The sequence below is a fragment of the Amphibalanus amphitrite genome, unplaced genomic scaffold, assembly GCF_019059575.1.
Source record: "Amphibalanus amphitrite isolate SeventyFive unplaced genomic scaffold, NRLGWU_Aamphi_draft 000001F_arrow, whole genome shotgun sequence".
Lineage (NCBI taxonomy): Eukaryota > Metazoa > Arthropoda > Thecostraca > Balanomorpha > Balanidae > Amphibalanus > Amphibalanus amphitrite.
The window spans coordinates 544029-557412 of NW_024881499.1; the positions used below are offsets into that span (position 1 = coordinate 544029).

General features: G+C 52.5%; 1 protein-coding gene across 1 annotated transcript in view; it reads left to right on the forward strand.

Annotated features, from left to right (window-relative positions):
* LOC122391096 (AT-rich interactive domain-containing protein 1B-like) overlaps positions 1-13384 on the forward strand; it is a 30207-nt gene that overhangs the window by 15407 nt on the left and 1416 nt on the right. The window contains exons 12-18 of the mRNA XM_043384772.1: positions 7861-8032; positions 8609-8816; positions 9143-9249; positions 9740-9909; positions 12577-12720; positions 12948-12998; positions 13151-13215. Of these exons, the coding sequence (XP_043240707.1) occupies positions 7861-8032; positions 8609-8816; positions 9143-9249; positions 9740-9909; positions 12577-12720; positions 12948-12998; positions 13151-13215 (917 nt within the window). The remainder of the gene's footprint in view (positions 1-7860; positions 8033-8608; positions 8817-9142; positions 9250-9739; positions 9910-12576; positions 12721-12947; positions 12999-13150; positions 13216-13384) is intronic.

Consider the following 13384-nt stretch of genomic DNA (forward strand, 5'->3'; position numbering starts at 1 on the left):
AAATGCTCCTAGAACTGGCCCCTCATAGGCCGGTAAGACCTCTCAGAGGCCAGTAACGGGCCTGTGGAGACCACCGAGGTGCCCTTAAAAGCCGCAAGAGGCCCTCAGAAGCCGGCGTGGGGCCCTTATGGAGATCTTAGTGCGGATATTTAGGGCCCATGAGGTGCTCTAACGAGACCCATGGGGCCCTTCTGAGTAGAAATATGGCCATCGTTAACCCTCAGCGGTCAAATGGCGCCGCAGGGCCCCTCGGACCCGAGGGTCCCTTTTATCCCGATGGGGGGGGGGACGTGTCCCCTTAGACTCCTAGCTACGCCACTGTTTCATATGCATCATGTCAGGCATTTTAGGCTCGCCCCCCCCCCCAACTTGAAAATCGTTCCCGGGCCCCTGCGTAGGCCCATCTTCAGGCATAACAGTGCATCAGTGCACAGGTCAAGCAAAGCTCAATAGCGGTGCAAGGAGACTGTGACAGGCGTTTTTGGCAAGATCACATGCCAGGCACCTCATCGGAGCAAAATTTCATAAAAGTTTATTGGTTATGCTGAAATTGAGGCTCGTCGAAGCGTAGCGCTGTTCCAGCCTCGAGGAGCTCACGGCGCATGTCAAGTCAGTCTGGGTTAACTTTAAGCCTACTATGCAGCCAAACATGCCGGTTGGCATGCCGCTGCATGTATTCATGTGTTTGCCTATTAAATGGGGAGCACATTGAGGGGTCATAAACATATAAAAACGCAATGTACTCTGTTTCGCATGCAAACATAATGTGAGAACGAACTTATGGGATACCCTGTAGACGTGTGCGGTGAAGGTTTCATGCAACTTAATCACCAGTATAACGCCTTATGGGGCGACTAACGGAGCGAGCGAGAGGGTGGGCCTTGCACGTGCGAAATTTCGAGGGGGTACCTCCAACTGACTTGTGCACGGCACCCTACTAACCGGTCTCTAGCGATGTGCCAAATTTGATCACAATCGGCCCAGCCGTTCTCGAGATCTGGAAGCGGCACCCTGCACGTGCGCACGTGCAAAATGGGTCCCAACTGACTTGTGCACGGCACCCTACTAACTGGTCCCTAACCGTGTACCAAATTTGAGCGCCATCGGTCCAGCCGTTCTCGAGATCTTGAAACGACCCCTGCACGTGCGCACGTGCAGCAGCACCCCAACTCTGGCACATGGATATGCAGTGCCTAGTGGGTGCCTACCTACATGCCAACTTTCAGCATAATCGGCCCAGTAGTTACCGAGATATTGCAACAATTACAAAACTGACACCTCTTCGTTTTGCACGTGGCACGTGCATAAGGGGTCACCCACATGTATCGGGAATAGTCCAATACTTGGTAGAAGGAATGAAGCTACCCTACACAAATTACCGCATGTAAATCGGTCAAGTGGTTGCTGAGATATAAGCCTCGCAAAAGCGTCCGCACGGCCGGCCGGCCGCTCATACTCAGAAATTTCCGTTAATCTAAGGAAAGACTACGCTCGCTTCGCTCGCTCCGTAAAAAAAACTTTCTGGGATAGGCTCATTTTACTGACCCAAGTATAGATCTTTGTCACAAAAAGGTAAATGTGTGAAAAATCGACACAAATCAAGTTCACAAGCAAAATGCAACTCAAAGACATCGAGATTCGCAAACATTAAATCTTTATTATGGCCATCCCGGATTTTTCAAAAATTGTTTGACTTTTTGACTTAAGTTCATCAAATTCAATTTCAAGAAGCAAACGGGATAGATATTGGAGGACGAGCGAAGCGAAGTCTTTTCATTATAACGGAAAAAATATCAGTATGAGCGGCCTGGCCCGGTCTGACCTGTTTGAGAGGCTTACATCTCAGCAACGGCTGGGTCGATTTAACTGCGGTCGTTTTTCTTGGGTAACCCCATCCCTTCTGCCCCGTAATTGACTACTCTTGATACCTACATCTAGGTGACCGTCGAAACACATGCCACGTGAAAAGTCGAGAGCGGTAGTTGCTCTGCTGAAGTACCTACCGCTTTTGAGAGGCCCTTTTCTCAGCAAACGCTGGGGTGATTGGGAGTGTTAATTATGTCTTTCGTCCAAAAGAGGCGCATTTCAATTTTCTCCCATTGACTTATAATGGGGAGGTCGCAAAATTGACCTGACCTTAGGTCATCGATATTAAAATTCTGAGATACACATTTTGTACATGTTATTGCTCTTAGCAATCGCTGAAAGTTACAAAGCAATCGGTCACTCGGTGTAGCTATGGCAGACATTGAAAGTTTTTATGAGGTGAGGTCACTTCAAGTGACCTCACCTCACCTCGCCAAAGTGGTGACCTGACCTTGAATGACCTTGGTCTGAAATTTTCACAACATGTGTAGAATTGATGTATGATAAGGTGTACCAATAAGCGAGATGGTATATGATAAGCGAGAGAGTGAGCCCTGCATGTGCAGAAGTGTGAGAGGGTGCTTTCAACTGACTTGTGCACGGCACCCTACTAACCTGTCTATAGCATTGTGCCAAATTTGAGCGCAATCGGCCCAGTCGTTCTTTAGCTCTAGAAGCGTCTCCACGTGTGCACGTGCAGTAGCATACTAAACGTTACATATAGGAATGCATTGCCTAATGGGTGACTAACTGCATGCCAAGTTTCATCGAAATCGCCCCAGTAATTGCAGTTATTGTAATGGGAACAAATTTGACACCCCCTCTTTTTGCATTTTGCACGTGCAGTGGGAGTCAATCACATGGATCAAGAGTAGGTATCCGATGTCTGGTAGAACCGTAGAAGGAATACAGCTACCTTACAAAAATTACTCTAAGACAATCGCCTAAGCGGTTGCTGAGGTATGGGCCTCCCAAAAGCGCTACTTTTGCAAAACAGCTTGAACACCCAGACTTTTCAACGTGCCACGACGGTCAGTGAGATACATCAAAAGTAGTCAATTACGGGGTAGAAGGGATGAAGCTACCGAGCAAAAAAGACCGCAGGCCAATTGGTCCAGCGTTTGCTGAGATATAAGCCTCTCAAAAGCGTTACAGGCCGGGCCGGGTCGCTCATACTGATATTTTTCCGTTATATGTATCGAAAAGACTTCGCTTCGCTCGCTGTGCTCGCTCGCTCGTAATACCAGTAAAACGCCTTATAGGGCGACAAACGGAGCGAGCGAGAGGGTGGGCCTTGCACGTGCGAAATGGTTATGGGTATAGTCTCTCTTGAAAGTATCGCGTCGTGGGCTGCGGCGACTCGGCGAGCTATTCCATTCAGTTTGAGGACCCAGCAGTGAGGCCATGGCCTGTATCATAAAAAGTACGCTGTAATACGATTCTACGCCAGCGGTAGAGGGAAAATTGCTATATGACGCAGGCGCCAGCGGCTGACAACTTGGTCGTAACAGGTGGAGGCCGGTCAAAGGTTATGCTCGTATCGCTCTCCCTTGACCCCGTCCACCGCCTCAGGCGGATACCTGCGCCTGGGGTCTGCCAGTGATTTGTGGGCTCTTATCACTGTTAATCAGTGTGTGTGACGCGTAAAACCACAACGAAGCAAAGTTCCGCCATAACCCTACTCTGAAATGTCCATCAAGACAGCCCATATTCAGCCCAGATTCGGGACACCTTCGATCAAGCTGAAACTCGCACACAATGCAGGTCTTGACATGACCAGTTCAAAGTCCGAGTCATTCGGTGGCACTCCTAGCCGTTTGACCTACAGAGGTCAGCAAAGGTCACTTGGCCCAAATTTGCACAGCAGATTTTGGCCCACCTAGTAGAGCTAGAGCGCTAAAAATGGCACCAATCGACTCGCCAGCATCTAATCTTACTTTCTCAATACCCATTTGACCTCTCAAGGTCATGTGATGACCTAAGGTCGTTTGTGGGCTATGTCGAAAATACACTTGCACAGCAGTTCTCGAGTAGAGGGATTGACCGAATTCCAAATCAAAGCACACCATCGGGTAGCACATAGGTCGTAGTAGCTTTCCTTAGACACCGCTTCTCGATATGTGAGTGTGACCCCGTTTGACCTCGGCAGGGCAAAATGTACAAATAAACGACACTCCATACGTCCAACCCGGATTCAGCCCAGATTCGGGACACCTCCGATCAAGCTGAAGCTCGCACACAATGTAGGTCATGACATGCCCAATCCACAGTCCGAGTCATTCGGTGACACTCCCAGCCGTTTGACCTACAGAGGTCAGCAAAGGTCACGTGGCCCAAATTTGCACAGCAGATCGTGGCCCACCCAGTGGAGCTAGAGCGCTTAAAATGGCACCAATCGACTCGCCAGCATCTAATCTTACTTTCCCAATACCCATTTGACTTTTCAAGGTCATGCGATGACCCAAGGTCATTTGTGGGCTATGTCGAAAATACTTGCACAGCAGTTCTCGAGTAGAGGGATTGACCGAATCCCAAATCAAAGCACATCACCTACGGCCCATAGGCCGTAGTAGCTTTCCTTAGAAACCGCTTCTCGATATGTGACCCCGTTTGACCTAGGCAGGGCAAAATGTACAAATAAACGACACTCCATACGTCGCAGCCCAGATTTAGCCCAGATTCGAGACACCTCCGATCAAGCTTAAACTCGCACACAATGTAGGTCTTGACATGCCCAATTAAAGTCCGAGTCATTCGGTGGCACTCCCAGCCGTTTGACCTATGTACAGAGGTCAGCAAAGGTCATGTGGCCCAAATTTGCACAGCAGATTGTGGCCCAACCAGTAGAGCTAGAGCGCTAAAAATGGCACCAATCGACTCGCCAGCATCTAATCTTACTTTCCCAATACCCATTTGACCTCTCAATGTCATGCGATGACCTAAGGTCATTTGTGGGCTATGTCGAAAATACACTTGCACAGCAGTTTTCGAGTAGAGAGATTGAGAGAGTAGAGGGATAGATGCTGGCGAGTCGATTGGTGCCTTTTTTAGCACTCTGGCTCTACTGGGTGGCCACAATCCCGACAGTGCAAATTTGGGCCACGTGACCTTTGCTGACCTCTGTAGGTCAAACGGCTTGGAGTGCCACCGAATGACTCGGACTGTGGATTGGGCATGTCAGTACCTACATTGTGTGCGAGTTTCAGCTTGATCGGAGGTGTCCAGAATCTGGGCTGAATCTGGGCTGCGACGTATGGAGTGTCGTTTATTTGTACATTTTGCCCTGCCGAGGTCAAACGGGGTCACATATCGAGAAGCGGTTTCTAAGGAAAGCTACTACGGCCTATGGGCTACCCGATGACGTGATTTGATTTGGAATTCGGTCAATCTCTCTACTCGAGAACTGCTGTGCAAGTGTATTTTCGACATAACCCACAAATGACCTTAGGTCATCGCATGATCTTGAGAGGTCAAATGGGTATTGGGAAACTAAGATTAGATGCTGGCGAGTCGATTGGTGCCATTTTTAGCGCTCTAGCTCTACTGGGTGGGCCACAATCTGCTGTGCAAATTTGGGCCGCGTGACCTTTGCTGACCTCTGTAGGTCAAACGGCTGGGAGTGCCACCGAATGACTCGGACTGTGGATTGGGCATGTCAGGACCTACATTGTGTGCGAGTTTCAATTTGATCGGAGGTGTCCCGAATCTGGGCTGAATCCGGGCTGAATCTGGGCTGAATATGGGCTGTCTTGACGGACATTACTCTGAAGCACGGTGACTATAAACAGACATGTGCATGGATCCGAGTGATGGATCTATGATCTCAGTGGATCTCGAAGCAAAGTACAGGTTGGGATCTATGATCCCACCGGATCCGGCGTGAAAAATACATCTTGGATCTATGATCTCATAAGATCTGACGATAAATTAAGAACATGGATCTATGATCTGAGTGGATCCCACCATGCACCACATTTGAAACCATGTTTTAAAGGGTTTCTATGTCAGTAAGTGACACAAAACTATGGATTATGACGTGCGATCACATAAAATCACTAAAACAGAACGTTTGTGAGTTGAAACAAGTGCTTTTTTGGGATATATGTGTTAACAAAAAATAAGTGAGGATCTATGATCTCACTGGATCTCAAGCAAAAATGAGACTCGGATCATCCCTATGGATCTCTCGATAAATTACAGAGCTGGATCTATGATCCCGACGGATCCGAGATCAGGATCCGTGGGATCAGATCCCAGATCCATTTTCTCGGATCCATGCACATGTCTGATTATAAATACTCTGAAGAAGCCTTCTGAACGGCGTTCTCAGGTCATGGGAGGGGGGGGGGGGGGGACAGCCTGGCTCAAAAAATGTTTTTTTTAAGAAGACTGCTAAAGGATAGTTTTTTTCGTCGTTCACTAACCGGCTCATTAAAAAGGAGGAATGTTCAAATAAAGGAACAAGTGGCTAGAGAGCAGATTTTTTTTATTGAAATCCGCTAGCGGGTGCACATACAACCACGGATGCATTCTGTTAACGGGTGCAGCGGATGTTTTTCGTATTCGTGCGCGGGTTTCTGGATAATACCAAAAACCTGTGGTAGTCGTGCCGGTGACGGGTGAAATTTTCAGCTTTGTAATGAAACAAATATCAGCAAATCCTCTGCGTCGCGTAAAAAGCGGCCGATCGCGACGAAACTTTCAGTACCCTCGCATTGATCAATTTTACACCTACCCTGAAAATTTCATGACCGTGACCCAAATGACCTTTGACCTGTGACCTCTTTTCCGAGACCATGTTTGGCCGTAATCGCGTATGTCGGCTTGCATTAGCCGCGCGTTTGCAAGCTTTTCGTGGTTTCAAACGTTCAAACATGTGATTTGATGTTGCTCCCATACATTAGGGTGGGTGTCAAGGTCACCTGAAAGTCAGGTCAGGTCATTGACCGTTGGTGACCTCAGGTGACCTCGGTTCACTTTTTCGAGTTTTACATGTTTCTAGGCTAGTTTTTGGAGCTGAATTCGAATTTAGCAACCATTTGAACATTTACGAAGTAGTTTTGGTGCCTTCGTAACATGTTACGTAGCTGTCAGAGGCGGTTGACACGTATTACGAATACCCGTCACAATCCCTACCGGTTGACCTGACCTGACCTGACCCGACCTGGTCTGAATGCTTAAAGACATCATCTGTGATCAAAACTAACGCGATATTCGTGATTAGCACCCCGGAAAACCACATAGCAGCCACACTTTACGACTTTCTAACAGGTCCCGATTTTCCCGGTTTTCGGGTTATTGACCTGACCTGGAAGGTCACCCGATGACCTAGGACCTTAAACTTGGGTATCATCGGTTTCCTCTCGTGACGGGACACACGCTCGTTTTTTCCGCGAAGCTCTAGCTCGATCAGGGGCCAAACGCGAGGGGGGTCGTACCAACCCCCTCCCCCCTTGTGCCGTCGAAGGACGCAAAATGGCCTGTGCCGGCGAGGGTTAAGCCCCAATAAACAAACAAACAAAGTTGCAGCACTTTTGATTCAGAGGGGCTAATGCATTTGAATACCCCCTCTGAATTTGTGACATCAGCGCGGTTCTAGCAGTTTTAAAATCTTATACTAACATCTTTGTGAATTGTGAAGCAGTGGTGGTAATGTGGTATATGCTGTTTGCGATGCCAAATTATTGCTTCCAAGTGACGTAGGAACAGCGAAGGCTCCGAAAAATAAACAAGTAATTGTCTAATATCTCAAAATCCGGTAAATATTTTTCATTGAAATTTAATAGATATTAATTTTTGCTCTCTCTGAAGTGCTAACCGTACTGCGGCGCCGTCCGTCCGTACTGACATACCGTGGCGGACGGTGCGCCGTCCTTCCGTACTAACTGCTAACCGTACTGCGGCGCCGTCCGTCCGTACTGACTGCTAACCGTACTGCGGCGCCGTCCGTCCGTACTGACATACCGTGGCGGGCCGCCGCCGCCGCGTCGCCAGGTGCTGGGGTTCGGGGACCTGCGCCGTCAGGTGGACCAGGACCTGAACCAGCGGCTCACCAAGTTCGCCGCGCTGCCCTCCAAACGCACCAGCAAGCTGGCCCTGTTCGCCAAGGACATTATGCAGCGAGGCGCCGAGATGTCGCGCTCCCTCGTCACACTCGGCACGAAAAGTATGTGTGTGTGTGTGGGGGGGGGGGGCGGGGGGCTGACCCGGTCACCGGCCAGCGGTGGATCGAGGGTGGGTAGGATGTCTTGGGGGGGGGGGGGGGTGACTGGCTGGTCGACCCGCTACCATGCGCCGACTGGTGTCTGAATCCGAGATGGCGTAGCATTTAGCAAAAACTCATCAATCGTTTCGCATAGATCTGAGAAATGTGAGTATTTTTAAAGTCGAAGTCCTTACCTGATCGTTGAACGAGTTTTCTTGAACGAATTTTTGCTGTCATACGAAACGTTGAGTTGACAGAAAGAAATAGACAGAGCTTGGACCAAAGCTTGGACAGAGCGACGAGGAAGTCTTCAGACGACGGAGGCACGTGGCGTCTCTGGCAGCCAGTGAAAGTCCGGGATTATTTGTGTATTTATGTGGCATGATATTCCATTAGGTGTTTGGATTCCATAGTCCATACGCCATCGCCGCCATCGGGCGTCGCTGTGTGCCCGGTTGATTTGGCTGTCAGCTGTGTGGCTGCCGGGAGGGCTGTGTGTGTGCCGGCGGCGCCGCGCTGACCGCGCCTGCCCGCCAGGCCGACCCAGCTGCACCAGCGCCACCGTCGACGCCCAGCTGATGAAGCGCATGCTGGCGGCCGAGAAGGCGAGCCGTCCACGCGCCGCCTCCGACTCGCCGACGTCGAGCCGCCGGCGCGCGCCGCCCGGCGGCCCGGCCGCTGACTGGCCGCGCGACGGCGCCGACTGGCCGCCGCCGCGCCAGCACAGCCGCTACCAGGCTACCAGGTGACCGCGGCGGGGAGGCAGCGCGCCCGCTACCAGGGGACCGGCGCGGCGGCGGGGAGGCGGGGGGGGGGGGGGGAGGGGGTCAGAGGAACTGACATTGGCGGCGGGACTAGATTTCACGGCCATGTTGTTATCATTTTTACACTCAATCATGATTGGTAGAAACGTGATCTTTCGATTTCCATGGCATCTAAATTCTTGTTGATCATGAGAGGCGCGTGTGTATTCATTGAGCTCTGGTCCTCTTACACTGTTCATTCGTCTGTTGACGCGACTCACTAGCTGACTATGCGTGTGCGCTGCTGCGTGTGGTGTCTGTCCGACAGCTACGAGGAGGAGGAGGATTTTCGGCCTCGCCACGGTGGGCGCAAGTTTAAGTTCAAGGCCAACGCCAGTAAACATATTCTGGAGCGGTTCACCCGACGCGGACAGTGTGAGTAGCCGCGACGCCGCCCGAAATCACTCACTCACTCACTCACTCACCCACTCACTCACTCACTCACTCACTCACTCACTCACTCACTCACTCACTCACTCACTCACTCACTCACTCACGCGTGCCAGCCTGCTATGGTGTTTCTGTAATGGCGTTTGCTCGCTCTACCCCTTCAGTCGCCAAGCGCTTATAACGACGAATGAAATGCTTGTGCCACTCACCACCGTATATATTTTGCGATCGTACGTAGTACGTTGTGACCGTGGTGTGTTACGAGAGTCTGGGCGGTGCTGCTATGTACCAGCTAGACGCATACGCTGTCTTACCTGTGTCGGTCGCTGTTCGTCTTTGCTCGCGGTTCCGTCCCTTTTCACGCGGTGCTGGCCCCGTCCGGTTCTACGTTGCAGCTAGAGCGGCTCCGCCCCCGGTTTCAGGTCAGAGTCAGGCGGCTCTGACGCCCCCCCCCCCCCGTCCGTTCTGGTTCCAGGCCAGAGTTCGCTGATCAAGTCGACCACCATCCACCGCGTGGAGAGCGGAGAGGGTCTGGACAGCGACGCGGGCGGCCGGTACGAGCAGCTGCGGGACGACCGGCCACCGCCGGGCCGCCGGGATAGCGCCGCCAGCGTGCAGAGTCGCCGGCCATCGGCCGAGATACAGGTGCGTCCTCCCGCCGGGGGCCGGGCCGGGCCGTGCACCGACCGGTAGACACAGGCGGGTCCCCCGCCGGTGCCGGGCCGGGCCGTGCACCGGCTGGCCGGCGGCCGGGGAACGGGGACGCTGCTGCCGGCGCAGGAATAGTGAGAGACTAGGGTACGGTGCAGGCCCTAGCCATTTGACCGTACAGGTGCCGAATGTACTAGATACCAAAACTAACCTGAGGGGAGCACCACCCACAATATAGGGGCCGCCGCCGTCCGACCGGTGCGGGCCCGTCTGACCGGTCCCTGTATCAGTCTGACCGGTCCCTGTATCAGTCTGACCGGTCCCTGTATCAGTCTGACTAGTCTGTATGTCTGACCGGTCTCTGTATCAGTCTGACCGGTCCCTGTATCAGTCTGACTAGTCTATGTCTGACCGGTCTCTGTATCAGTCTGACCGCTCCCTGTATCAGTCTGACCGGTCTCTGTATCAGTCTGACCGCTCCCTGTATCAGTCTGACCGGTCCCTGTATCAGTCTGACTAGTCTGTATGTCTGACCGGTCCCTGTATCAGTCTGACCGGTCCCTGTATCAGTCTGACTAGTCTGTATGTCTGACCGGTCCCTGTATCAGTCTGACCGGTCCCTGTATCAGTCTGACTAGTCTGTATGTCTGACCGGTCCCTGTATCAGTCTGACCGGTCCCTGTATCAGTCTGACTAGTCTGTATGTCTGACCGGTCCCTGTATCAGTCTGACCGGTCCCTGTATCAGTCTGACCGGTCTCTGTATGTCTGACCGGTCCCTGTATCAGTCTGACCGGTCTGTGTCTGACCGGTCCCTGTATCAGTCTGACCGGTCCCCGTATCAGTCTGACTAGTCTGTATGTCTGACCGGTCCCTGTATGGGTGACTAGTCTGTATGTCTGACCGGTCCCTGTATCAGTCTGACCGGTCCCTGTATCAGTCTGACTAGTCTGTATGTCTGACCGGTCCCTGTATCAGTCTGACCAGTCTGTATGTCTGACCGGTCTCTGTATGTCTGACCGGTCCCTGTATCAGTCTGACCGGTCTCTGTATCACTCTGACCGGTCCCTTATGTCTGACCGGTCCCTGTATCAGTCTGACCGGTCTCTGTATGTCTGACCGGTCCCTGTATCAGTCTGACTAGTCTGTATGTCTGACCGGTCCCTGTATCAGTCTGACCGGTCCCTGTATCAGTCTGACTAGTCTGTATGTCTGACCGGTCCCTGTATCAGTCTGACCGGTCCCTGTATCAGTCTGACTAGTCTGTATGTCTGACCGGTCCCTGTATCAGTCTGACCGGTCCCTGTATCAGTCTGACCGGTCCCTGTATCAGTCTGACCGGTCCCTGTATCAGTCTGACTAGTCTGTATGTCTGACCGGTCCCTGTATCAGTCTGACCGGTCCCTGTATCAGTCTGACCGGTCCCTGTATCAGTCTGACTAGTCTGTATGTCTGACCGGTCCCTGTATCAGTCTGACTAGTCTGTATGTCTGACCGGTCCCTGTATCAGTCTGACCGGTCCCTGTATCAGTCTGACTAGTCTGTATGTCTGACCGGTCCCTGTATCAGTCTGACCGGTCCCTGTATCAGTCTGACCGGTCCCTGTATCAGTCTGACCGGTCCCTGTATCAGTCTGACTAGTCTGTATGTCTGACCGGTCCCTGTATCAGTCTGACTAGTCTGTATGTCTGACCGGTCCCCGTATCAGTCTGACTAGTCTGTATGTCTGACCGGTCCCTGTATGGGTGACTAGTCTGTATGTCTGACCGGTCCCTGTATCAGTCTGACCGGTCCCTGTATCAGTCTGACCGGTCCCTGTATCAGTCTGACCGGTCCCTGTATCAGTCTGACTAGTCTGTATGTCTGACCGGTCCCTGTATCAGTCTGACCGGTCCCTGTATCAGTCTGACCGGTCCCTGTATCAGTCTGACTAGTCTGTATGTCTGACCGGTCCCTGTATCAGTCTGACTAGTCTGTATGTCTGACCGGTCCCTGTATCAGTCTGACCAGTCTCTGTATCAGTCTGACTAGTCTGTATGTCTGACCGGTCCCTGTATCAGTCTGACTAGTCTGTATGTCTGACCGGTCCCTGTATCAGTCTGACCGGTCCCTGTATCAGTCTGACTAGTCTATGTCTGACCGGTCTCTGTATCAGTCTGACCGCTCCCTGTATCAGTCTGACCGGTCTCTGTATCAGTCTGACCGCTCCCTGTATCAGTCTGACCGGTCCCTGTATCAGTCTGACTAGTCTGTATGTCTGACCGGTCCCTGTATCAGTCTGACCGGTCCCTGTATCAGTCTGACTAGTCTGTATGTCTGACCGGTCCCTGTATCAGTCTGACCGGTCCCTGTATCAGTCTGACCGGTCCCTGTATCAGTCTGACTAGTCTGTATGTCTGACCGGTCCCTGTATCAGTCTAACCGGTATATGTATGTCTGACCGGTATACATATATGGTGTACCTGGTGTATCTGACCGGTATATTTATGGTGTATGTATGTTCCGTCTGACTGGTGCTTGACCTTGTATGTCTGACCGTTCTCTTGGTCTAACCGGTATAGTATAAGTCCCGTCTGACCGGCCCCTGTATGTATATCCGTGTACCGTCTTACCGGCCCCTCCCTGTCCCATCTGACCGGCCCGTCTGTCGGCGCGTCGCCAGCCGCCGGTGTCCCGCTCCGGCTCCGGCTCCGGCCTGCAGCCGGCCGGACCCGCTGAGGACGGGTTCGTCACTCCGATGTCGCGGCCGTTGTCGGGCGACTCTGCGCGCGCCGCCGAGCCGCCGGAGTCGCCGCCGATACCTCAGGTGGGCGGCTGGGGGCGGTCCGGGCACAGAACTCACCGGCGACTGGGCGCCTGTCACCGGCTCACCGCGCTGCCCTCTATCTCTATGACTCCTGTTTGGTCTTTATTTTGAGTTGCGCTAATTTCAACTGTGCTATGTACTCGTTCGAGTGTCGCTTTCCATTCACATTTTGTTCCGTGCGAGTGCCACCGTTTCACCTCACGGGCGTCTGGTGCCGTGCGTTTCAGATCGGCTCGGGCTCGACCACACCCAAACAAGACAGCTTCGACACTTCCGAGGTGAGTTGGGCGACATACCGAGCTAGTGGTCTGTCTGATCGTGTCGGGTCACAATGCCCTGTCTGCCTGGTAAAACTGTGTTCACAGCTGCAGGTAACATGCCAGCGTTTCTTACGACGTGTTTTCTGACATTTTGTTTCTTACCTCGGCAGATTTCGAACCGAACGGAGTCGAGTCCGCCTCCCGCCATACCGACCATAGACCCGGTGGACGCCAGGTAGGGCCCCGCCTCCCGCCATACCGACCATAGACCCGGTGGACGCCAGGTAGGGCCCCGCCTCCCGCCATACCGACCATAGACCCGGTGGACGCCAGGTAGGGCCCCGCCTCCCGCCATACCGACCATAAACCCGGTGGACGCCAGGTAGGGCCCCGCCTCCCGCCAT